At 38.5% G+C, this 27,482-nt stretch overlaps 1 protein-coding gene across 9 annotated transcripts in view; it reads left to right on the plus strand.

Annotated features, from left to right (window-relative positions):
* Positions 1–27,482, plus strand: part of CACNA2D1 (calcium voltage-gated channel auxiliary subunit alpha2delta 1) — a 930,857-nt gene that overhangs the window by 815,048 nt on the left and 88,327 nt on the right. For 4 of the 9 annotated variants that reach the window (XM_077469511.1, XM_077469509.1, XM_077469512.1 and 1 more), the window contains 4 exons: positions 2,836–2,910; positions 5,615–5,689; positions 12,111–12,167; positions 22,817–22,888. In XM_077469511.1, the coding sequence (XP_077325637.1) occupies positions 2,836–2,910; positions 5,615–5,689; positions 12,111–12,167; positions 22,817–22,888 (279 nt within the window). Of the gene's footprint in view, positions 1–2,835; positions 2,911–5,614; positions 5,690–12,110; positions 12,168–19,887; positions 19,950–22,816; positions 22,889–27,482 lie in introns of those variants that run through there. The other 5 variants (XM_077469515.1, XM_077469517.1, XM_077469513.1 and 2 more) reach the window with 3 other exon arrangements.

Raw genomic sequence — 27,482 nt, forward strand, 5'->3', positions numbered from 1 at the left:
CTCAGTCAGAGGAAGTGCCAAGGTCTGATTAGTTCAAGCAACCATCGCCATTGTCTGCATTACATGGTGCAGGAATATCTAGGGGCAAGAGCAGACTTGGAGACCTTTCCAACAGAGTATCCACTGGGTTACTGGGTCTTGTGGATAGACCACTGGCCATAACTTGCTCAATATGCAATTGAGCTACTGGCCTGTCCTGCATCCAACATGCTTTCTGAGGGTTTGTAACGGATAAAAGAGTGTGCCTGTCCACAGACTCCGTTGATAGGCTCACATTCGTGAAAATTAATCATTCTTGGATCAGCAGTTATCAGCACCTGATGTGATATAACTGATTGAATTTGCTATGGATGTGCAATCCCTTGAAGACTGCCTATGCTCACTATCATATGCCGCCTCAATATTGATGATGCTAGCTTCCAACAATATTTTTGGTTTAGGGCACCACCACCTCCCAAGGCCCAATTTTCCTGCCCCTGTTCAACAGGGGGATTTAATTATAATTTTTGATGTAATATTTCACAGCAGGGCCCGCCCATTCCTGTGCCCAACAAGAGTATCTGTGAGGGGTTACAGTTTTGTGGCACCACCACCACCCAAGGCCCAATTTTTTCTGCCCCTGTTTAACAGAGGCATGTAATTACAATTTGTGATCTAATATTTCACAGCAGGGCCTGTTCCTGCACCCAACAAGAATATCTGTGAGGGCGTACAGGGTTGTGGCACCACCACCACCAACCAAGGCCCAATTAGTCTGCCCCTGTTTAACAGGGGCAGGTAATTACAATTTTTCATATAATATTTCATCTCAGGGCCCGTTCCTGCGCCCAATAAGTATCTGTGAGGAGTTATAGTGTTGTGGCACCCCCACCACTACCACCAAATGCCCAATTTTTCTTCCCCAGTTTAACAGGGGCACGTAATTTTTGATATAGTATTTCACAGCAGGGCCCGTTCCTGTGCCCACCAAGAGTAACTGTGAGGGCTTAGTGTTCTGGAACCACCAACACCTAAGACCCAATTTTCTGCAGAATATATAAGGCAGGCTGTATAATGTATATATACTGCTGTTCAGAGCATATAGGGCCTGGGGGACCTCCAAGCCATTTAAAAAAAATGGTTCCCCTTAATATTCATACAAGACCCAAAGGGCCTGGTAATGGACTATATTGCCGGGACCCAACAATACATTACAAACACGAGTAGTTTTAAATGTGGCATTGTTATAAACACAGGAAAAATGCACTTCATTACAGGAATACTAAGGACACCCCCCAGGCATGATATTTAAAGGGATATTTAATTTTTATTGTTTCACTTTAAGCATCACTGCTCCCGAAAAATGGCAATATTTAAAACTTTTTTTGCATTGATACATGTCCCCTGGGGCAGGACCCAGGTCCCTAAACACTTTTTATGGCAATGGCTTGCATATAAGTTTTAAAATTAGCACTTTTGGTTTTTCACGTTCGTGTCCCATAGATTTTAACAGTGTTCACATGTTCAAACAAATTGTTTTCCTGTTCGCATGTTCGAACTGGGGGGTGTTTGGCTCATCCCTACCTGGGACTAGAGAGAGATCACTGTTCCTAATCACTAGGACCAGGGGATCTCTCTCTACTCCCCTAACAGAATGGGGATCTGTTTGTTTAGATTGACAGATCACTGTTCTGCCTCTCTGTGGAGCTATTGTGGGTGGCCAGTGTATATTACGGCCGCTGACCACGTGCACTGGCGCCACGCTGCAGGCACCTCTGGCGCTGTGTATGCACCCGATGTATCTATTACACAAATCGCCATACTGCTATGGCGATTTGCACAATAGAGCAGTCCTGCCACCTTATATTGGCGGGGGCTGAGTGGCAAGTGGTCAAACTATTCCCTACTCCATCCAAAGGTAAACATATTGGCTATGTATTGGCTATGTACAGTGGAGCTGAGTTGTTAAAACTGGGGAGTGCAAAATCTGGTGCAATTGTGCATGGCAGCCAATCAGCTTCTAACTTCAGCTTGTTCAAATAAGTCTTCACAAAAAAAAACTTGTAGCTTGAAGCTGATGTCTATGCAGAGCTGAACCAGATATTGCACACTCCAGTTTTGGTAAATCAACCCTAGTGTGTATATATATATATTTACATATATATATATATATATATATATATATATATGCTCTTTTTTTACTCTTTTTTTTTTGATAATGCATTTAAACCTATACATGTAGACAAAGTGGTTATCTTTTTGACAGCTTAACTCAATAATTTTCATCATTGCATTTTATATTTCCATAAGCTCTGAAATCTAGCATGTGAAATCTCCTTGTTGATATCCATGTGGTTATTGATGGGGCTTTTAAACTGCCCACAGTACAAATCTTAGAATCATTATTAAAGCATTTGTTTTATTAGACTTACTGCCTCTCCAAAGGGAAAAATCACTCTGGGCTTCCTGACAAAAGAGTGTGTAATATAAACTTGGCCACACACGCTAGATATTCTTTATTAGCTCCATGGGACCAAAAGAAAACTCTCATGTTTAATTAAAGTCTGGGGAAAAAATACAATCAATAAGCACTATTTACATAAGAAATACATTACCATACATTCTACCAGGCTAATGATATTATCATCATAACTATCATTCACATTATCATTGCTGTCTTACAAGTGCATATATGTAACATGGCTATAGAGTATTTTTTGGAGCTAAAAAAAGGAATATATTTCATATAACCATACATCTGCTGTGTGATCAGCAGACCATTTTTTAAATATTCTAGTGTGTTGTTTCTGTCACGCAAGTTGTGTTTCCTTCTAATTTTGGGTGTTTATATTTTAGAACCAGCTGATACTTGGTGTTATGGGTGTAGATGTTTCATTGAAAGATATTCAAAGGCTTACCCCACGCTTTACAGTAAGTATATTTTATTTTTTCTTTCACTTGAATTTTATTAGAAATGGTAAGAAAAATGGACAATTACATGCATATAGTGCAAGGATATTATATGATAACATGAACAAATTCAAAAGGAGTTTCCCTCCACAAATATTGAATATTAAGCAATGATGCAGAAATGAAGGATAACCGATCCAATCAACATTTGATTGTTAGATAATAAATTATCTTTTCCAAAAAGGGCCCTTTAACTAGGGATCATAGAACTAGAAGAAACAGTATGGTCATACAAGAGATCAAAAAGAGGTACTGCTCTTACTTGTGGGCAAAAAAGTTCCAAGATGGAGAGAGTTAGAAGAAAGAAATGAGAAAGTAAGAGAGAGAAAGAGAGAAAAATGGGGGGTGTTGGGGGGTTGTTGAGGCCATCCCGGTCCCAGAGGCTTGCTTTGAATATGTTAACATGCTATATTGGATTACTTTTCCAGGAAACACGTAGGTGGTTGTGTTAATGGAACGTAATCTAGCCAGGGCTGCCAGGTACCTAGGAATTTATCATGTGAGTCAGTTAGTATCACTGTCAGTTTCTTATTCGCCAGGGTGCTATGCACCTGACTGTTTACTTTGTTGAACATACAAATCTACATATTCTACGCTATTGCAATCATCTGTTTTGTGGCCGAGAATATATCAGTCACAAGAGGGTATTGAAGGTAATGCCTTGTATCAGTTTGTGCAGGAGCTCCTCCCAAAGGTCTTTTCATAAACGTATGTGAAATACTGCATTCAGACCATTGAGGCCATGTTAAAGCCCCTATCCACAGTCATTTTACCTTAGGGCAAGTTCACTATATATGCTTCATGTCACCTAGGTCTGAACATCCCCTAAAGGATGTAGAAGGGTAGGTTGGGAGACATTTAGCAATTCTAGCCAGAATAAAGTACCACGGGGACAAGACTTTGAAGACATTTTCTAAAGTTGTTATATTACTTAAGAAACACCTCCCAAATATTATTTCAGGTCTCGGGTTTGGTTGACACCAAAGTTGCTTTCGCAGTTGGAACAGTAAGATGGTGTACATGAGTTACAATTGCTAAGTATGGAGGAGTATAAAAAAGAGATGAGGCCTTGTGTTGTAGGGGTTGTCTGACATCTGGTTTTGAATGCACCGCGTTCGTTGATCAATCATGTTTTTTTGTCAGGTAACAGATGACGTATGTAGGAGGTAGTGGATTTTCTCAGAATCCTAAATGTCATATATGCCCTTTAGGTATTGAAAGGTGATGATATTCCAAGAGGACAATAAAGACTGAACCTTTATTAAAGCCTTGTTGCGTCCCCAGTGGTAGCTCTGGGGACTCTCCAAACTTTGGGGAAATAAGGGGCATTTGAGTATTTCAAGAAGAGGGAGGTGCGACGATATCAGATGGGCTCAGTTTTTGATAGAGTTCCATACCACAAGGGTATTGTACAGGATAGTGTTTAAAGGTTTAGGGTGCATTTGAGACAGGAGCCAAGGTAAAGAAGAGAGTGGGACTGGGTCAGTGTCAACTACATCGATAAGGGTCCAGAGAGGTGCGGCCTTTGCTGCAAACAGTTAAGCAAGAGGCGTTATTTGAGCTGCTTTGTAATAATACGTGATGTTTGGCATCCCTAGCCCTCCCTTCGTCTATAAAGTAGGTGTCTGTTCAGTCTCAGTTTGACTTGGCCCCATATAAACGTAAAGACAAGATGTTGCAATGAGCGCAGAATAAAAGGAGGGACTAGAGCAAGAAAAACGTTTGGCAGGAGAGTCATCTTTAATGCATATATCTGCCCCAGCCAGGAAAAGTGTGTTTTGTTCCATGAATCCAGTATTGAGTCAAAGTCTTAATAAGAGGGGGGTAGTTAGCACCATATAAAACCAAAAATTTTGGGGTAAGCGTAATCCCAAGATATGGAATAGAGTCAGACCATTGGATGGAGACTTGGTCTTGAACCATCTGGAGAATGGCTTCCACCAGAGAAATATTCCCGTGTGGGATTTGGCCTGGGTCTGTTTTCTTTTTTTTTAAGTAAGAAAAATAATGAAACCTTTCATATAAAGTAACCATTTTATGGTTTAAACATATTTGAAAACTTGAAAAATCTCAGCCATTTATCTTTAAGTGCATTCTAAAACCTATATACTTCATGCATGGGTATCACTATATACACCCTCATATGTAAAAATACAACAGATTGGCTTAACTAGTCCTTTAAAACTTAGCCTGAATATTAACTGTAATGTGCACCTTTGATGTGTAACTGTAATGTAATGTGTACCTTTGAACAGCCTGCAACTGTAGTGTGCACTGTAATTGAACAGTTATAACTGTAATTGAACAGCCTGTAACTATAATGTGCACCTTTGAACAGACATGCAAAAACCAAGCAGGTCATTCACAAAAAACTATCTTTGCATCACTACAGACATAAAAGAAAACAGATTTGTTTGTCTTGGTGGAAGGTTGCATTTTAAGCATTCTTAATGCAGATGAGCAACATTTTAATAAGATATCTGGTGTTTTTACACAATACCGCCAGCTAACTAAATATCCAAAACAATATTTGTAAATAAACCCAAAACAATGGATTTTTTTATGTTGGTATTGAACAGTTGCTTTTACATTTTGCACTACCTTTTTATTTACTAACATAAACAATTGAATAACTAATGTAAACTGCTGGAATGTTTCCCTTTAGCTTTGCCCAAATGGATATTATTTTGCACTGGATCCTAATGGTTATGTGCTGCTCCATCCAAATCTTCAACCAAAGGTATGAAATGTGCTTACTGGTTTAATGGTGGTTGATGTAGTAATAACTAACATTTAATAGATATGTGCAGTAATTCTTATACTCACTGTAATTCTGAAGTAAAATGTAATAAGTCTTCTGACTCTAAAACAAGTAAATCACATGACCCCAACAGCGTTAAGGTTGAAGGTTGATAAGCAATATATATATAATAATTGTTCTGTTAAAAAAATAGCTTAATATTTATGAAGTAATGATGTGTTTGATTTCTTACATCCATATCTGTATGAAATACTTAAACTAAACTAAACTAAATATATATATATATATATATATATATATATATATATATATATATATATATATATATATATATATATATATATATATATATATATATATATATGTATATATATTTTGCTCAGGGTAAAATAACACTTTATATAGATTATATACTGTAGTATTTACTATATTCAGCCAGGTGGAGTTTTAAAATCCTGTTCAAAAGTTTACTAGGCTAACCTTAACTGTTTAAAAAAATTACAGAGCTCAATAGCTAAAGCTCAGATTGCACACAGATGCGTAAATCAGAATAATGGCCTTTATATTTAAATATTCAGTAGATATATGCAATTAATGTCATTTTTCAAATGAAACCTTTGTATTTGTAGGTACAGATATATCCCTCCAAAATCCATACCAGACCCTTATCGGAGCATGCAGCCTGGGAGGCCAGGAAAGAGGGGTCCAAAATAGCCCCCCCCACTTAATCATACCAGGCCACATGCCCTCAACATGGGGGGTGCTTTGGGGGAGGGGGCTTATCCTAAAGCACCTTGCCCCCATGTTTATGAAGACATGGGCCTCTTCCCCACAGCCCTTTAAAAAGGGGGCCTTAGTTACCGGCACCTTCCAATGTGAATGAGTACACATAGTACACCTATTCATTCACGAAAAAGTGTTGAAAGGGGAAAAAAAATAGACAGTTTTTGACAAGTCCTTTATTATACCTTTTCATGTGACAACAATGTAGAAATTACGCTTTGCTACAATGTAAAGTGATGAGTGTACAGCTGGTATAACGGTCTAAATTTGTTGTCTCCTCAAAATAACTCAACACACAACCATTAATGTTTAAACTGCTGGCAACAAAAGTGAGTAAATGAAAATGTCCAAATTGGACCTAAAGTGTCTATATTTTGTGTGGCCACCATTATTTCCCAACACTGCCTTAACCCTCTTGGGCATGGAGTTCACCAGAGCTTGACAGGTTGCCACTGGAGTCCTCTTCCATTTCTCCATGAGGACATCACGTTGATGACATCAGCTGGTGGATGTTAGAGCCTTTGCGCTCCTCCACCTTCCATTTGAGGATGCCCCACAGATGTTCAATAGGGTTTAGGTCTGGAGACATGCTTGGCCAGTCCATCACCTTTACCCTCAGCTTCTTTAGCAAGGCAGGGGTCATCTTGGAGGTGTGTTTGGGGCTGTTATCATGTTGGAATAATGCCCCGCGGCCCGGTTTTCGGGGGGGGGGGATCATGCTCTGCTTCAGAAGTTTTCACAGTACATGTTGGCATTCATTGTTCCCTCAATGAACTGTAGCTCCCCAGTGCCAGCAGCACTCATGCAGCCCCAGACCATGACACTCCCACCACCATGCTTGACTGTAGGCAATACACATTTGTCTTAGTACTCCTCACCTGGTTGCTACTACACTTGCTTGACACCATCTGAATCAAATAAGTTTATCTTGGTCTCATCAGACCGCAGGACATGGTTTCAGTAATCCATGTCCTTAGTCTGCTTGTCTTCAGCATCTTTAGAAGAAGTTCCTATTGGGATGACAGCCATGCAGACCAATTTAATGCAGTGTGTGGCATATGGTCTGAGCACTGACAGGCTGACCCCCACCCCTTTAACCTCTGCAGCAATGCTGGCAGCACTCATATGTCTATTTCCCGAAGACAACCTTTAGATATGACACTGAGCATGTGCACTCAACTTCTTTGGTCGACCATGGCAAGGCCTGTTCTGAGTGGAACCTGTCCTGTTAAAACGCTGTATGGTCTTGGCCACCATGCTGCAGCTTAGTGTCAGGGTATTGGCAACCATCTTATAGCCTAGGCCATCTTTATGTAGAGCAATAATTCTTTATTTCAGATCTTCAGAGAGTTATTTGCCATGAGGTGCCATGTTGAACTTCCAGTGACCAGTATGAGAGAGTGAGAGCAATAACACCAAATTTAACTCACCTGCTCCCCATTCACACCTGAGACCTTGTAACACTAATGAGTCACATGACACCGGGAAGGGAAAATGGCTAATTGCGACCAAGGGGTGTACTCACTTTTGTTGCCAGTGATTTAGTCATTAATAGCTGTGTGTTGAGTTGTTTTGAGGGGACAGCAAAGTGTAATTTCTTAAGTGTTGTCACATGAAAAGATATAATTAAATATTTACAAATATGTGAGGAGTGGACTCACTTTTGTGAGATACTCCATATATATAAATGTATCCTGAAGTAGGTAATGAATGCCATTGGGTTACATCACTGAGTGACCCCGGCTACATGTTTACTTGTCATTCTGCAAGAATGACAGGTAAACATGGGGGCAGGGTCACCTGGTGATGTCACTAGAAGACCCCGCCCTCATGTTTACCTGTCATTTTGCGAGTGTCTCTTCACTTCATATTTGGCAGGTGGCAGGGTTTTTTATAGTGCTTTTTGTTTTTTGTTTTTTAGTGCGGGTTGCATTCATCATAAATGATCATGGATCTAATTCTTGGAACATTTATTTATTTATTTATTTATTATTGAAGGATTGGTCAAAAACTGTCTCTGTGTTGTTGTTTTTTACTTTTGACACTATTTTAGGAGATCCCTGAAAACTCATTTATTCAGGGAAGTCTATTCCACACCCACCCAACTTTCACCGAGCCACCCCCATCAAATCATTCTCTACAGCTATTACCTTTTGTACCACCCCCTCCCTTATAGAATGTAAGCTCTACGAGCAGGGCCGTCCTGTACTTTTGTATTGAACTGTACTGTAATTGTGTTGTCCCCCCTATACATTGTAAAGCACTGCGTAAACTGTTGGCACTATATAAATTGTGTATAATAATAATAATAATAATAATAATAATTTTTGGTGAATGAGTAGGGGTACTATGTACCCCTACTCATTCAAATAAGTGGGGGCTGGGGCCTCTTTGTTAAAGGGTCTTTCAGATTCCAAAAATCCACCCCTGCACCCCCATAAACACTGAACCAGGGTTGTAGGAAAGAGGCCCCCTGTCCTCATCAACACGGAGACAAGGGAACCCCCTCATCCAAAGCACCCCCCCCATGCTGAGGGCATGCGGCCTGGTATGGTTCAGAAGAGGAGGGGCGCTCGATTTCCTGGCCTGCCAGGCTACATGCATGTGTTATGGTCTGGTATGGATTTGTAGGGGGATCACACATAATTTTTTTGTTAATTTTCTTTTTTTGTTCTGTTTAACCACCACTTCTTTTGTTTACATTCTACTGCCAGCGGTCAATCCCACTGACAGCAGAGGAGTCATGGTTGTTAAGATAGGGCAGCCACTACTTCTTAACAACCACAGCTATTCACAATGAATTTGTATCCGTCAAAAGTTAGACTGGGTGAATTTGATTTTCAAACCCACCCGGTCTCATAAATATATGAAATAAATCCTGAAGAAAAAAAAAATAATCTTGAAAGTGAACTGGGCCGACACAACGAAAAAAAAAAAACCACAAAGTTATCAACCTAATAAGTGCATCCAAAACTAAACAAAATTTTCCTGGCATGCACATGTTTAATATTCAGTTGCATAAGGGCTACAAAGGGAAGAGCGACTGTTGTGCTCTTTTTGACGAAAACCCAGAATGTCATGCATGCACAATTAAAGGCCTCTATGTAAAAAAGAAAAAAATATATTTTAGGAAAAAAATATACTTTATGCAGTATGGTTTCTATTTAATCCAACAGTACAAATCTGTGAAAGAGACATATACCTTTTTGCCTTGTTTCATAATGTCATCTATTATAAAAAGTCAATTTATTTTAATTTGTGCAATCTATAGTTGTTAATATTCATGTTTTTTTTCTGTATCTATTTGTATTTTTTACACATTCTTGAATGCATTCAATAGTACATTACATAAAGCCCAATTCTTCTTTTAAATCAGCTAAATACATTGTAAGCATGTAAAAACAAAGGTTGTTTAATGTGTTACAGTTCATTATCTTTCTAAAGCAGCGATAGCCTGATTAGAAAAGTCTGTCACCTGCCAGCAACCCTTAGGCTGGGTTCACACCATAGCACGGAGCGGCTCACAGCAGGGGTCCAGTGTGTCCCCACCCATTCACCGTTTCAAGTTTTATTTCAGGCCAAATAACTTTTGGCTGAATTTGTACATGAAATGGACCAGAAGACAAGACAGGAAGACACAACAGAACTCCAGTGCAATGCGCTCCACAGTTGCTCCATAGAGAGCCGGTCACAATCTCCTGACATGCGTATTGGATGCAGGGAAACAACATCCAATTCGCATCAGTGTCATCCCTGTTGTGATCTCTAGGTCCAAAACACCCCCTCCCCCCCAAAATCAAAGAGCTCTTCAATTAGCAGGAAGCACAAGGTTTCCTCATTGCAGAACTAAGGGTCTTACTCATTGAAGGACATCTCAGACCTTTTCTTCCTCACAAAAAGCATGGGTTCTACTCTGCAACTGCTGGCACTGTCACAGAAAGAGAAAAAAAGTAAAAAAAAAAGTAAGACATAGAATATCTTTTGTTTTGATGCACCTGAAGCACATTTAAAAAGAAGGTTTAATTGATCTTTAATTTGATATGTTTGTGGTATTATTACTAATAAGGTTACATAACACTGCTACTGCTAATTAAGGTCAGTTGCTTTCCAGGCAAGGGACCAATGTGTTACTGTAGCTGTCAGTGACTCCAGAAAAGCTGTCACATTGCTTTTGCCACTTAAGTAAATCAAATCTTTAGCATGTTTATATTACTTATGGAATTTCAACAAATTAAAAAATATATATTTTCCCGTGAACAGGAACATGTGGTAAAGATTATGTAGCTAGCTGTTAGGGTCACATGCATACACACTATATCCTATGTGAAATATTTCAGGATTTCTTGCTAGGTAATGCAGCTTTGCACTTTCTGACATTTGTTTAAACAAAGAAACCAGCCAGCTTAAATTGTAGTTTGAGTGAGCATTGGAATGTAGAAGAGGTGACCATCAGAGAAGTGAGTATATGCAAGGGGGTAAAGCTTTTAAAGTTGTAGACACTGGACATGGTCTCTTTAATGAAAATATATACAATTTATTCTTTCACTGTTTCATTCATACAGCCCTATCCTAATTATATGCATACAATGAAGTTGATTACTAATTGAGTACAGCCTGTTCACTTTGTTCATATAATATCATTTGCAAAGGGAATGTTGGTGAATAAGCTGATGTTGAGTTCACATTGAATACCAAATCATAAAAAAATAAAGATCCTGAAAGATATATGGAATTTAAGAGGCACACGTTGGGGGCCATTGTTGCCAACATTGACTGCAACAGGTCTCAAGTTTTTTTGATAATATTTAAAATAAGATAAAAAATGATACTGAGCCACTGCTGTGTCACACCCCTGCAACCTGTGTCTTAGAATAATAATTAGAATAAGAGGGAGGTAAAGCCTCCATTAATCCACATATCTTGCCCCCATTGTTTTTAGCTGGTTAGTGGGCATGGATGAGGAGGGAGAAAGTGGGCTATCATTTATCACTGTGTAAATGCCCACATGTGTGACTCTATAGTCACATGTGCTGCTCAGATGTGATAGAGAGGAAATGCTCAGCATAAAAACTCACTGAAAACTGAGCATGCGCAGAGTTGCCACCACAGCTGCAAAATCCCTAGTTGAATTGGGGACTTGGACAGATGGTGGAGATAGCGAGCAGCAGAATCAACCAGGTGTAATACAGAAAACGAATCTCATAATGAGTATGATCAGCATGTAATACAGCATTTATTTTGTGGGTTTAGTGACACTTTAATCCTGAAATTTACTTTAGCCAGTGTGTTAGGTAGTAGGGGGTCAACTCTGACATTTAGTAAAACATTTAATATTATAGAATGCATCCACAATAACCACAACATTGTTCAGATTTTTGAGGATTCTGTCCTTCTGAGTGTTAGTACTACTCAAAAATATTGTATTTTAGGCCAAAACATTGCTGCTGTGGTCCTAGAATTAGGTTTCATAAGAAATGTTATTATACAGTCTTTGAAAAAATGCTGAGCAACTGTTTTCCTAATGTGCTAATATATAGACACCACCAATTTAACACTTGTGAATAAAATGTCATAAGGTTAAACATGTCATAAACATAAACTATCTTTGCAACTTCAGCCTATAGGTTTAGGTATTCCCATGGTTAATTTGAGGAAAAGGAGGCCTGATTTTCAGGTAATGGTAAATGGAAATGAGCTGGTTTTAAACTTGTATGGCCAGCTGCAACCAACTAACAAGTAGGCTTATTTAATGTATACACATGAAACTTACTGTTAAATGGGAAGGCTTTAATAACACTGGCCAAAAATAGGTTTTGGTTCACTGCTAAGAAGGCTGTGGCTTTATACCAGCAAGCTTATAAAGTGCGTATCCAAATGTTTTTGGTAGCACAGATTGTGCAGCTATCACAAATGCACCTTGTTTAGAGTTGGATGTTACAGGAAGGAAAAAAAAATATTGTTCTGCACAATTATTTCAAAATGGATGAATGCAGACATTTTGCTCTATATTTGAAAAAAGTTGCACATAAACTGTGCAACCAACTCTAACTCAATGGTAAATGCTGGTATGTGTGTTTTGCTACAATGGTGTAAGTTCTGGCTGATAAGCTTTGCATTTATGGCACAATTTGTTTTGTTTGACTACACCAACAAAATGTTGCTTTCACCCAGTTCTTAGTAATTAGAATATATTTAGAATGATCTATTAAGTGCACACAGGCCTGTTCAAGTGATTTTCCCAGAAGGTAATGATGAATAGGCATTGGAAAACATGACTAGCAGTTCATCAAATTATTATTGTGTGTGAGAGTGCATGACATGGTGTGGGTGTGGGCGTTTCACTGAAATATAAGGGTTAATTGAATAATGAGTACAGCAAAATTATCATATTATGTTCAAAACTTGGTTATGATCCAAGAAGATCTGGTCCTAATATGTAAGAATTAAAGAGTTAAGTGAACACTGCTGATCTACATGAATGTTCTGGGTCAGTGACTCAGAAAGTACTGAGGACATTGAATCAGCATAGCGCCTAGGTAAAAAGTATTTTTGTAAGGTGTTGATACTAATGGCAGCTCACTGTATATTTTACATCATTCCGTATTTGCTAAATAATTTTACCTTCTTGAACCCATGCTTTAGCAACAGCCATAGGCCTGTGTTGTTTACATATGCTCTGTGAGATGTATCCAATCTCGAGAGACAGTACTGTTCATAGAACACAACAAAAGTTGGACATCTGAATCATTTCCTTTTCAATTTTTGTTTGAAAATTAAAGTATAGCTTTAGCTTTTAGTTTTATAACAGCAATCATAGTGGCAATTACAGATTTCACTTCACCAAGAATTTTAAACAGTTGAATGAAGGTCCTGTTATTGTGTTCTGAGAGACTGCTCTGTATTACTACATTGAGTGGTTAGATTCAAACAAATCTCTGTTTTTTATATCACTTTTTATTTATTATTAAAGCAGAACTCGTCATTAGAGCTCTTTCAGGAAGTATGCAGTGCATGGCATTGGCAGGCCTACTACCTGCAGTTCCAGCAAATTGATGTAGAAATCCCCTGAGGTTTACAGGACTTGTATTGCTTCATCTGACTTTTTGGCAATGGTCACAAGGGTTAGAATGGACAATAATGGAGGTTTAGGTATGTGCTATAATATGGTGGCTTCCCAGCATTTATCAGTGTGTGCTGTAGAAGTTTAAGGATAGTATGAGTAGGGAGCGTTAATTGCTTTTACTGTGCTAGATTGAACTAATTTATCATGGAATGTAGTCTAATGGACTACATATTCTTGTGTACCCCCACCTGTTCAAAGTTCAGAGACTCAAGGGGTTTATTTACTTAAGGCAAATAGGCTATATGCAAGGGGATTTCCTTTTAGCTTAGTAAATAAAGTGAAACTATGCTGACTTTCATCATCCAATCGTATGCAAACAAAAATATTATTTTATTCTTTACCTTGCATGTGATTGGCTATTTTTTGCAAAGTGAATTTTCATCACATTCACCAAAGCTAAGTGAAAATACCCTTGCAAATTGAAAAGACTAATTTCTTTTAGTAAATAAACCCTAATGTGTCAGAAACAACCCTCCCACACGCCCTGCAGTATTTTTTGTTGTTTTATTAGGGAATTTTCATTTTCTTTTTTCACATAGTTTTTTTTCTGCTAGGTAAAACAAGTGCCTTTTTGTGTGCACAGGCAAAGCTACTCTTAGCAGCATGTCACTGCATACTTGTGTGGTAAAGTAGTGTATAGTGAGCACCACAAATGTATCCCCATATTGACATAGCTGCCATTTAGTTAAATGTAATGCAAGGCGGACCTAACGTGAGAAGCAATGGTTTAGCAAGAGAAGCTAGTGGGGGGGGGGGGGGTGAGCATGTTGTACAGGAATCAGTGGATGGGCAATACTATCTAGAGCAGTGAATGTTTTCTAGTAGATAGCAGATTCATCACACAGCCCCACCAGCGCTGACTGATACTTTGCTATAGCAAGTGCATGAGAATTTTACTATCAGCCACATTTACTATTGCCCTTCCTTGGGTTGTGGTCTGCGCTGACCCCACAGATTGCTGTGCTGAATTTGCCTGCTGTGGAGACAAGCACTATCAATCAAAATGCTAATTATCCATAAGTCCCATACAGAGCTGTGCTGTCATTAGACGGTGGTATGGGAAATGGGGGGGGGGGATTGTAAGATTGTAAGCCATGCTAGTCCTGGATCCACTAGACTAGTCAAAATATGACAAAGTGGTGAATGCACTTTGTGCCCTGGGGGACAGGATAAAGACATGTTTTGAATGGAGAGACCTCTCTTTCAGGTAATCCGGGGCTTGGTCATTGCTGAATAGGTAAATCAACTTCCTCTTACATATCCTACCTTTCTTAAAGTGACATACATATTCAAAGGTCAATCATAAAAAAATAAAAAATAAAATAAAAACATATTTCTGTTATGCCTTGTACACACGGTCGGACATTCCGACCACAAAATCCATCAGATTTTTCCCGATGGATTTTGTCCGAAACTGGTGTTGCATACACATGGTCGGACAAAGTTGGAGGAAAATCCGATCGTTCGGAATGTGGTGACGTTCGGTAACATTCGGACTATGTAGAGGCTAGTAGCCAAAAGCTTTGGTCTCATAGTTTGATCTGAGCATGCGTGGCACTTTGCCCATCGGAATTCTCTAAAAATGATCAGAAAAAGTCCGATCTGATTTTTTGTCTGAAAATTTTAGATCCTGCTCTCAAATTTTTTCCATCAGAATTTCCAACAAAAAAAGTCCGATAGAGCCCACACACAATCAGATTTTCCGGCAATAAAATCTGATCTGACCTTTTCCGTCAGAATTTACGACCGTGTGTACAGGACATAACACAAAGTCCACTCGCACCATATGACAGACTGAAATATGTTTACCAGTACTAAGCAACATTGTAAAACACTATGGGGTTGTTTTACTAAAAGTAGAGAATGTTCACTTTGCAAGAGAATTTTTACTTAGCTAAGGTGGTTAAATTCCAAAGAATGCCCAATCCTTTGCAAGGAAAGTAAAAAAAAAAAAATGCATCTCATTCACAAAATGCCCTTGCAAAGTGAAAATCTCCTTTGCTAAGCGAAAAGCCTATTAGTCTTTAGTAAATCAACCCTTATGTGTGCAGGTCAATGTCCCAACTATGGTTGAGACCCAAAGGTGCCTGGGTTTAACTCTGAAAATACACAGAACCTCACAGCAAAGAAAGAAGCATCACAAGTATCCTCACATTTCTAAAAAACCTAACTTCTAGCAATTTTTTACAAATTACTAAAAACGTCCCTTTGATGACATTTTGGGTTCCAGTGTCATTTGTACATACAGGGTTGTCAAACTCCATGTGAGACACTTTTCAGTACTGTCCATGGAACTGTTTGTAATTGCACTAACAGGTACATTTTAAGGACACAATTTTGGGGGTTTATACCCTTCTAAGGTACAAGAAGTACAGATACATAAATCATTAGCAAATTATGTAGGACAATAATCATAGAAAAAAACATAGCTTATGATAATTAAAAGGAAAACGTTAGCCAGATAAGCTATTTAATGAGAGAGAGAGAGTCAAAGTGAAGAGAGTTGTCATAAAACTGTTTGGTATTTATTTAAAAAAACAAAGATCCATGCTGAGTCCATTATCTTTTGTGTCAAACAGAATTCTCATTCATAGTTCAAAGGTTTTACTTTTTAACAAACTCTTTAAGAACAAAAACATTCATGGTCTGGTTGTGAGAAATGTCCCACAGGTGCACATGTTCTTAACATGGTTTATTTTTTTAATTCTGTGCTGTCTCTCCCATGTAACTTCCCTGCTTGCATCACATGAGAAACACCACTGGAGGTGCAGCTGTATGATCTTTTTTCCTAGAGAATATTGTCATTAACATGTTACTAATGCTTTGTGTATCGGTACTGCTTGAACCTTAGAAGAAGGTAGTACCTAGAGTTAGTTATGCCATACTTACCTTACCCAAATCAAAAGGAGGCATGGGCCTGCCTGACATGTATAAATATTACATGGCTTGTCACCTTGCAAGAATAGTGGACTGGAACTCAAATCAGAACACATAGTGATTGAACCTTATCTAGTTATGCCAACCTAAATCCTAGCTTCACAGAGAGATTGGTTATAATTAAGTATCCCAGATCTTACATGGATCAACAGGATAAACTATCAAATATAACGCTGGTCAGGTCCCTGGCCAATGTTTCTACTTAGCCTCCTACTTAACATTCACCAGATTTTGCTCAGAAACTTTATTCTTTCCTAGTTCCCACATTTTTATGCTGACTAGTGTGAGAAGCAGGATTCAGGTAGCTTCAAGTTACTCATTCTAAGTTTCGTTCTTATGTACCATTGGAAGTTGTGTATGTGACTCTTCAAACCTCACTGTATTGTTTTATTTCTTTTTAAAACCCAATAAAATTCTTGAAAGACGAAGGTAGTACACTCTGAAGGCTTGTCCTGAAAATGTAATGGTTAGTGCAAATAAAACAAGGGATCATGGACAGTACTCATTTGAGTTGTTGTAAGTGCACTAATAAGGTTACAATCACCATAAGCACAGGAGACACTTTGGTAATTTAATATGAATTGGATAACTTTTTTTGTCCGAGAATATTGCAGAAACTGGTTTTGTATAATATTCTTCTTATTGTAACAACGAGTGTTGAAAAAAAAGTGATACAACATTATAGTGAAGTGTAAATATATACACAGTATCTCACAAAAGTGAGTACACCCCTCACATTTTTGTAAATATTTTATTCTATCTTTTCTTGACAACACTGAAGAAATTATACTTTGCTACAATGTAAAGTAGTGAGTGTACAGCTTGTATAACAGTGTACATTTGCTGTCCCCTCAAAATAACTCAACACGCAGCCATTAATGTCTAAACCACTGGCAACAAAACTGAATACACCTCTAAGTGAAAATTTCCAAATTGGGCCCAGTTTGCAATTTTTCCTCCCCCCAGTGTCATGTGACTCATTAGTGTTACCAGGTCTCAGGTGTGAATGGGGAGCAGGTGTGTTAAATTTGGTGTTATCGCTCTTACTCTCATACCGGTCACTGGAAGTTCATCATGGCATCTCATGGCAAAAAACTCTCTGCGATTCTGAAAAAAAGAATTGTTGCGCTACATAAAGATGGCCTAGGCTGTAAGAAGATTGACAAGACCCTGAAGCTGAGCTGCAGCATGGTGGTCAAGAGCATACAGCAGTTTAACAGGACAGGTTTCACTCAGAACAGGCCTCTCCACGGTTGACCAAAGAAGTTGAGTGCACGTGCCCATCATGATATCCAGAGGTTGTCTTTGGGAAATAGATGTTTGAATGCTGCCAGCATTGCTGCAGAGGTTGAAGGGGTGGGGGGGTCAGCCTGTCACTGCTCAGACCATACGCCGCGCACTGCATCAAAATTGTCTGCGTGGCTGTCATCCCAGAAGAAAGCCTCTTCTAAAGATGTTGCGTAAGAAAGCCCGCAAACAGCTTGCTGAAGACAAGCAGACTAAGGACATGGATTACTGGAACCCTGTTCTGTGGTCTGATGAAATCAAGATAAACGTATTTGGTTCACCTGGTGTCAAGCATGTGTGGCGGCAACCAGATGAGGAATACAAAGACAAGTGTGTCTTGGCTACAGTCAAACATGGTGGTGGTGTCATGGTCTGGGGCTGCATGAGTGCTGCCGGCACTGGGGAGCTACAGTTCATTGAGGAAACCATGAATGTCAACATGTACTGTGACATATTGAAGCAGAGCATGATCCCCTCCCTTCGGAGACTGGGCCGCAGGGCAGTATTACAACATAACAACCCCAAACACACCTCCAAGATGACCACTGCCTTGCTAAAGAATCTTAGGTTAAAGGTAATGCACTGGCCAATCATTTTTCCAGACCTAAACCCTATTGAGCATCTGTGGGGCATCCTCAAACAGAAGGTGGAGGAGTGCAAGGTCTCCAACATCCACCAGCTCTGTGATGTCATCATGGAGGAGTGGAAGATGACTCCAATGGCAACCTGTGAAGCTATGGTGAACTCCATGCCCAGGAGGGTTAAGGCGGTGCTGGAAAATAATGGTGGCCACACAAAATATTGAAACTTTGGGTCAATTTGGACATTTTCAGCGGTTTAGACATTAATGGCTGTGTGTTGAGTTATTTTGAGGGGATAGCAAATTTACTCTGTTATACAAGCTGTACACTCACTACTTTACATTGTAGCAAAGTGTAATTTCTTCAGTGTTGTCGCATGAAAACGTAGAATAAAATATTTACAAAAATGTGAGGGGTGTACTTACTTTTGTGAGATACTGTGTGTGTGTGTATATATATACTGTACACACACACACACACATTTCCTTCCTAATATCAAAATGTACCATACCAGGTAATATTGATTAATTTCATTTTGTTAAATTTTCGTTTCACTTATCATATCTACCAGTTTGTCTATTTATATACTTTGTTTCTTTGTTTTTCACCTTTGCTGCATGCTAATCACTGCATTAAAATATACCTATAGGCACATTTTTTTTTTTTCATTTCGGATAGAGCAAGGGAGGGTTATAACACCTGTCAGATTTGTTTTAATCACCTGTTTCCTATTGCGGAGATTTCCCTTCATGACCTGTCCCATAGCCAAACAGGAAGTGAGAGGAAATCCCTGCAAATTAAAGGAATTCCTTGGGGACCCCCAGGTCACAAGAACTAGTGTCCCCATTGGAAGAATTCCCCTCTATTATTTTTCTGAGGACAAACCCCAAATTTAGGAATTTCTTTTGCTTTCACTTTCAATAATAATGGTAAACTGGAATAAAAGAGAGGGTGAATCTCCTTAATGGGGGCATAGACCAAAATAAAAACTGCCAAGTGTTCTAATCCCTCTCCACTCTACCCAAAACTGAAATTAAAAGTTTTGCCTTTAGTTACTTTAAGAATGAAAGCTTTAAGTACATTTTCTTGTGTTTCTGTGTTTTTCTCTACCTTCATTTATCTTTGTTTTTTGCCTTATTTGTCAACCTCTTCATACTGTTTGAATATTAGTGCTGTTTATCTAGACATTTCAAAGAGTGGATTTCTGTTTGTCATTGCATGACTAAGAACAAGCTGAAGTATGTATGTATTCTTATTGTATCTTTCTTTTTTATTCTTTTTGGTTGGAATGGGACATTTCTGTTCTGCATTGGCATTGCTTTTCATGCATGCTTCTTTGGTCTGGGCCTGCTATTCATTATCCATTGCATGTAAGAATCTGCCTTATTTTGCATTGTTTATTTTGTTTCATTCTATATTATGTTCTGGTTGGTTTATCCATGTTTACCTATCCATACATCATACAGAAGAGGATCCGAAATCTGATACTAGTAATGTTTTAAGTTTTTCTTTCTTATTTAGAAGAAGGTGTATAAGCTAGAATATATTATTATAATATATATTATTATATTGGCCAATAAACCAAATAATACAAACAGCTAATACAGGGAAGATAGAGTTATTGTACAAAATACAAACAGCTAATACAGGGAAGATAGAGTTATTGTACAAAATGATTTGCAGGTTTTGCTAGGTCACATTCGGTCTGATATAGTCAGATGTGTTGACGCTTTGCTGACCATCAGCACCTTCAACATTATTTATATCATTTTAGATGTCATCAGTCTGCAGACTGTCGGTAATTGTACTGACACCTTTGTTCTTTATAGCAATGTCTTTTTTTTTTGTTGAAATGTAAGGTTGTAAGCAATCTTAGACATTGTCCACATATATCTGTAATACTGAAAATGCTGTAACTTTCTAGATTTTTTGCCTGGATTTACATAAGAGTAAATCAGAATTGAAACAGCTGTACTTATCAAATGTCCTTGTTTACTAAGTTTAAACTTTGAATATGCTAAGAAAGCATCTCTGTATGTCTCCGCTAAGTACTACTAAACTATGTATTTTATAAACAGAGGGCACCAGCCCTTTCTTTGCAGATCTTTAATGGGTATATTTTTCACAGCCTAGTCCTTATGAAAAGTAATTTACGATAATAAGATGGCAGGCAAGCAGAGCTCATAAATGTTTTTTTTCTTATATGCTATGATGTGATTATCAACACATGTATAATCATAAATTATTGACATCAAAATCATTTTAACCCACTGTCCCTTGTTGGGTTTGAGATTACAAAATATATCTATTTACAAAGTTAGATATCTGAGTGCACAGTTTAATATGATTTAGAAAGGAATTAGTCTGTTTCCTGGTTTTTCAAGTGCATGAGAAACCACCTCTTTTGTTTTATGCGTGGATGTATTTCCATGGGAAAAAAAGGTATGGCAGAAATTAGACTGCTGTGTGAAATCATTGCCTTTTACAATATATATTGTATAAGACCCCTTTCATACTGAGGCATTTTTCAGCCATTTTAGCGCTAGAAATAGACTCTAAAAAGTGACTGACAAGTGCCTCCCAATCATTGCAATGAGTGCTTTCACACTCGGGTGGTATGCTTGCGGAGCATTAGAAAAGTCCTGCAAACAGTGTCTTTGGGGCAGCTTGGGAGCACCATAAATAGTGCTCTCAAAATGCCCCTGCCTATTGAAATGAATGGGCAGTGCTTCCAAAGCGCCTTAAAAGCATTTTGAAAGCACCACAAAATTGAACTTTTTTCCTTTTTTTTTAAGGTCACATTGTCAGGTGGCAACATTATTGCTGACCAAGTACACCGCTTCATGGGAACTGTATTCCCTGATGGCAGTGGCCTCTTTCAGCTAGATCATGTGCCTTGCCACACTGCAAAAATTGTTCAAGAATGGTTTGAGGAACACAACAAGGAGCTTGAGGTCTTGACTTGGCCTCCAAATTCTCCAGATCTCACTCCTATTAAACACTTGGGGGATGTGCTAGAAAAACAAGTCCAATCCATGGAGGCCCACTTTCAGGTGTCATTGTAACAAGAAAATGAATGTTATTCACTTAACCTTTAAGTGGGCATACATGTATGCTTTTTTGGCATACTGTGTATACTATAGATAGCATTTGTTTTAGCTACTACCTATTAGGCCCCTTTAACACATACGGACAGTATGTCTGTATTTCATCCATCCATTTTCGGATGAAATATGGACATATACATGCATCCCTATGGGATAGCGGGTGTCAGCAGATGAACATTCGCTGACACCCGATATCATCATCATCCGTCTCCGCTACGGTCCGATTCTGCAGACAGAGGAACATCCTATTTTTCTATCCGTCTACAGAGCAGATCTGATGCCCCATAGATGAGAGCAGAGATCTGACAGGGCGGTCCCTGCACAGTGTGCAGGGACCGCCCTGTCATCCGCTGGCTCAGCGGGGATAAACAGAGCGATCCCCGCTGAGCAAGCGGATATTCATGGGGCGGATCGTCACGGATCCGTCCCATGTGAAAGGGGCCTTAGGGTAAGCTAGCAAAATTATGATTTGTTTTATACCCCTATCAGCAAAATTGTTGCTGTAGAGCCATTGGATTTCATCATTTTCTTCCCTTTGCAGGTTTTGTGTGACACCTTAAAAAACACTGGTAGATTTAGAAAATAATATAACCAGAGAAATTTACATTAATCATAGTGTGGTAATTGTGGTATGATAATGAAAGGTTTTATGTTAGGATAAAAAAAATATGGATACGGAATCGGAAAAATAAAATAATTAGAGTGCGTGTAAATACATTTGAAATATAGTATATGGGATAATGCAAAAAGATAGGAGGATCATACGGACTGAAATAATAGAAAATACTGTATAAAGGTGGTTTTCAGGGATTAGTGGAAGATGTTGAAAGCATGTATGATAGGAGGTGAGAAAAAATGTGACTGAAGGCTCCAGTTGGGTAAAGAAGACAAACAGGTATTGGATGATAATTTAATGTGATGTGGATAGTGGGTTAAAAATAACCCTAAGTTATTTGACCAGAATAATCCCAGAAGATGGATAATATAGAATACACCCTCAAAGAAAACGTATATGTTAATATCGTACCTTACTTAGTTAGCTGTGCTCTGTAACTGCAAGTTTTTAGTGAACATAGTAGTATACAATTTAGCTTCTAGATATAGCCTAATACAGTAGTGTAGTTTAATACACTAATAATAAACATTGATGTTAAATGGTTATTGTTTCATAGCGCAACAAATCCAAAGCGGTACGTTTTTTCTTGCTTCAAATAGTTTAGGCCATTTGGTTAGTAATCAGTAGCTGTTTTTACTACAAAGGTGTTACTTTATCATTTGTTTGCTACAGAATCCAAAATCACAGGAACCAGTTACACTTGATTTCTTGGATGCAGAGCTGGAAAATGAACACAAAGTGGAGGTAAAGCTGCAATATATCCCCTTAAAGATTTTTAAAATGTAGTGCTCAATGTTTTTTCTCTCCCAAAATCAAAGTGGAACTTTGGTTGAACAGCTAAGTACACCATAACATGTGAACCTTTTTGTTTGCAAAAGGATTACAATTCTGTACAGCCAGTTTTGTAATTTACAGACATCTGCCTCACTGCACAGCCATGAAAATCACTACTATTCCAGGTTTGGAGTCTACTGTTTCCTGGATCATCTCCCTGCTAACTGGCAGAGATGGTGATGCTGATTCATTGTCCAATTAGCGAGATGGGTCCATCCACCCGGCTCTCATTTGTTGACAGCTTGGCTGTCTCATGCCACCTGCCTGGCTCTTTCATGCCGCCTGCCCAGGTGTCTCATGCTGGCCGTCTGCACCCACAGCCTGGCTGCAGAAAGGCCATGGCCCGGTGGTTGACTTCCCCTGCTCTAAAACATATAAACACAGGTTTGACAGGGCCAGTATGAATGAATACGATTTTTAATTATTTGCAGAAGGCCGCACTTAGGTCGACAATCTCAGTTGCAGCCTCCCCTAAAAATAAAACTCCCTTAACCGGAGCCTTACATAAAAAAGGTATATTAAAATGGGGCCAATGGCTCTACCTATTATATGGGCCTATATCTTTCTATTATACCTTAGGTGTTTCCGCTTAAACCACATGGGGCTATATACTTACAACAAAAAGTGAAAAGTATTCAACATACAATAAGACCAATTATCTCCCGTGTTAGTCCTCATAGAAAACAAAGAGTAGCTTCCATAGTGTAGTAATGGAAACTGTTTTTTTCAATTACTACACTATGAAAGCCACTCTTTGTTTTCTATGAGGACTAAAACTGGAGATAGTTGGTCTTACTATTTGAAAGAGAGATATACTCTGAATCTGACCCCTGGAGTGGTGAGGACCGGTGCCTGAAGCTGAGGGAGCTGGGCCAGTACAGCTATAAGGGAGCTGATCTATAAGCATACTACCCCTGCAGGAGTGTGAGTATCCGGTGAGTAGGGACCCTTGTGGGGGAGCACTCGAGTCACCGGCAGATATTATGAGCACAAAAGTTACTTTATGAACTTTTGCTGGATTTTTTGCACATTAAGAACTACATTTGTGGACACTAAACTTTTTTATCTTTTTTATCTTGCATATAGACTGGTCACATATATATATATATATATATATATATATATATTTTTTTTTTTTTTTTTAACCTGGGTTTTTTACCTGTTTTCTGTTTTGTTTTATTTAGATTTTTCAGTCTTGGTTTGTTTTTTGTATTTTAGCTTGCTTTTGGTCTTTCTGAGTATCTTTGATGTGTTAAAGATAGGCTAGAAATGTGCACATGAATATATGGTACACAAAAGCACATTTTTTTTTACATTTATTTTAGATTGAGCACTTTTTGCACTTTATAATCATAAATAAGCAATTATTTATAATTGGTATTACACCATATATCACTGGAGACACAGAGTTTAAAGTCACATAGCATAGCACATGGATTTCCTGTGAATTAGTTTACACTATTGAAAATTTGATATCCTAAAAATCCACAGAGAAATTCACATGTATTTTCTGTGAATCAGTTCACATTATTGATAATTTTATATTCTCAAAAATACAAAAAGGATACATATTTTGTGAAAAAGGTTTTTGTTTTTGTTTTTTTTCACTGTATGTTGAATACTTTTCACTTTTTGTTATAAGTATATAGCCCCATGTGGTTTAACCGGAAACACCTAGAGTATAATAGCAAGATATAGGCCCATATAATAGGTAGCGCCATTGACCCCATTTTAGTATACCATGAATGAATAAGGTATTTAAAATTCTTTTGCAGGTAAAAGTATAAACATATTTATATATAATAAAAATATTTATATTTTATATATTAACCACTTGACAACTGGGCACTTAAACCCCCCTCGTGACCAGACTCAGTCATGTTATACTGTACCCAAATAATTTTTTTGTCCTTTTTTTATACAAATAGGGCTTTCTTTTGGTGGTATTTGATCATAATGCAGTGGCACTGTCACGAGTGATAGAATGGGCAAAGGGGAAAAATGAGAAGAGGTGGCTAAATATTGAAAACATTATGAGTAATATTCACTTAGGTCACGTAATATGGAACCCACCACAGCACAGGACTCTGGGTCCGAACACACATGAAGTAAAGTATATAACACTAAAAATATGGGATAGGTTATTCACACAAAATAAGTGGGAGTATAACTCCCCTTTGATTTTTTTAAAAGAAAATAGTTTTTTTGCCCCTGGGAGGAGGTCAGTGGGGGGCAACTGGATAAAAAAAGAGAATGCACAACTGAGAGACATAATAAAAAGTGGGAAAATAATTACACTACAGGAATTAAGATTAGCTACACAGCTAATGACGATTGATATATGGAGGTACAACCAACTGAAGCATTTTGTAGAGAGACTGCCTCAACCAATTCGATCTGGGGAAGTTCTTACACAGTTGGAGCAGCTCTGTGTGTGGGAAAATCAAAAAATAATATATCACAAATTTATAAAATTCTAATAGATGCAGAAGGGACAGAGGTACCTCCATATATCATAAAATGGGAGAACGAATTAGGATCATGATGTAGTAAATATAAATTAGATAAAATGCTTAAACTGACTCATAGCTCGGCGATAGACATCAAGACGGTTGAAACAAACTATAAATGTTTGACAAGATGGTATGCGACACCTGATAAAATTAGTAAGTTTCAACGTGAGAAATCCCCCGAGTGTTGGAGAGGGTGTGGAGCTCTGGGAACAATGGCCCATATATGATGGGAGTGCCCTAGTATAAAAAAGTTTCGATAATCACTAATAAAGAAGTCCAGAAGGACTCGTGGATATATGACAGACAGCCCTATTAGACAATACAAAGCATCTATAATTCCAACTTTACTTAATGCAGCAAAATTTTTAATCCCGAAAAAATGGCAGGAAATGGAGAGCCCCAAAATTCGGGATTGGATAATCCGTGTAGGTGCTCTACAAAAACTGGAGAGTATTGACGAAAATCAAGAGGATCAGGTAGAAGGTACAGATAGACAAGATAAATGGGAAGGGTGGAACAGGTTTAAAAAAACATGGAGATATGTAGCTGAAATTATTAATTAACATCATATTAAATAAGTGAGAAGGAAGGTTTATGGATTAAAAGCGTAGGGAATAAATTACCTATAGGAGGATGATGCAAGTTGGGCGGGGGGGGGGGGGATTGAATGGTATAATTTGTAGGTATGAAGTATATGTTTTCCCTTTTTGGAACTTTGTAAATGTTTTAAAATCAAATAAAGAATAAAAAAAGGGAAGGGGGTAAATTCTTCAGGGGCTGAAGTGGTTAAAGAAACAAACAATCATACACACCTGGGTGGATGCAGAATCAGTCCAATGCTACATATATCCCCCACTGTCTCTAAGACTGAGAACTGAGTGATCAAAGACCCCTGATCACTCAGTTCTTGGTCTTCAGTGAACAGAGAGCCAGTGACTGTCAGTCACTGGCTCTCTGCTCTGCTTCTCCAGCACTCACTGGAGCACCAGGCTGTGGAGGGGGCACAGCTGGCTCAGGCTCTTAAGGGCTCACTGAGAGGCTGAGCCAGCTGTCAGTCTAGGTATCTGGATGTATCCTGACACTAAAGCCAGGATCTCTCCAGGGCCTAGACCGACTGCCATCAGCTGACAGCAGACTTTAGCCTGCTGTCGGCTGAATATGGGTCACAGGACTGCAGAATAACATACACTCCTGTGACCCACAGCAGAAGTAGGGCCAAAACAGTGCCCCCCCCACATAGCCCCCCACCCTCACCCTGACCACTGGCCACCCCCATCCCATCACATTCCCTTTCCAGAGAGTCTCCCACCCCATGCTCCCCTTCCAATCTACCATCTGTAACACCCCAATAAGCTACCTACAACACCAGAAATCCCAGACACATTTCACACCCTCTTAAGTGTACCCTACCATATAACCTACTTCTCCTTCCTTTATACATACCCCTACCTAAATAAATAGCCAGACTATCAATAGCAGAGTTTGCCACTTCACACAGCCTGTACCATACATGTCCCCTGGACAGACCTCACTCAGTGAGTTTGGGGAGAGGGGGATAATTAAACTCAACATACCCCCCTTCCATACTCGACTGACTTGAAACTTTAAGATAATCACAAAATGTAACTCAAACTGTTCAAAATACCTCTGGGATGACAAAACACTTTTCCCTACCATGCTAAACTCTGATATATTTGTTACTTCATTTTTTGCCACTCATTGTACTATCTTTTGTCTTTAGTTGAAAATTTCAAAAATGGTTTTTAATTAAAACACAATTGGAAAAAACAGCTGTAATCACTTATGTGGCAATGTTTATTGTTTGTTTTATTATGGCTTATGTGACCCAAGCATGGACACCAAGATAATGTGTTTTTTCATAATAATGTGAATGTTATTAGTATCTCCACTTTCATAGCATACTCTTAACATGAAATCTTAGAAATATAAAACAGTTTTTTTCAAAAATAATGCAGCATTTTTTTTTTTTG

This window comes from Lithobates pipiens, unplaced genomic scaffold (assembly GCF_037356315.1).
Source record: "Lithobates pipiens isolate NorthernLeopardFrog02 unplaced genomic scaffold, aLitPip1_a1.2 Scaffold_8, whole genome shotgun sequence".
In the NCBI taxonomy this organism is placed as follows: Eukaryota; Metazoa; Chordata; class Amphibia; order Anura; family Ranidae; genus Lithobates; species Lithobates pipiens.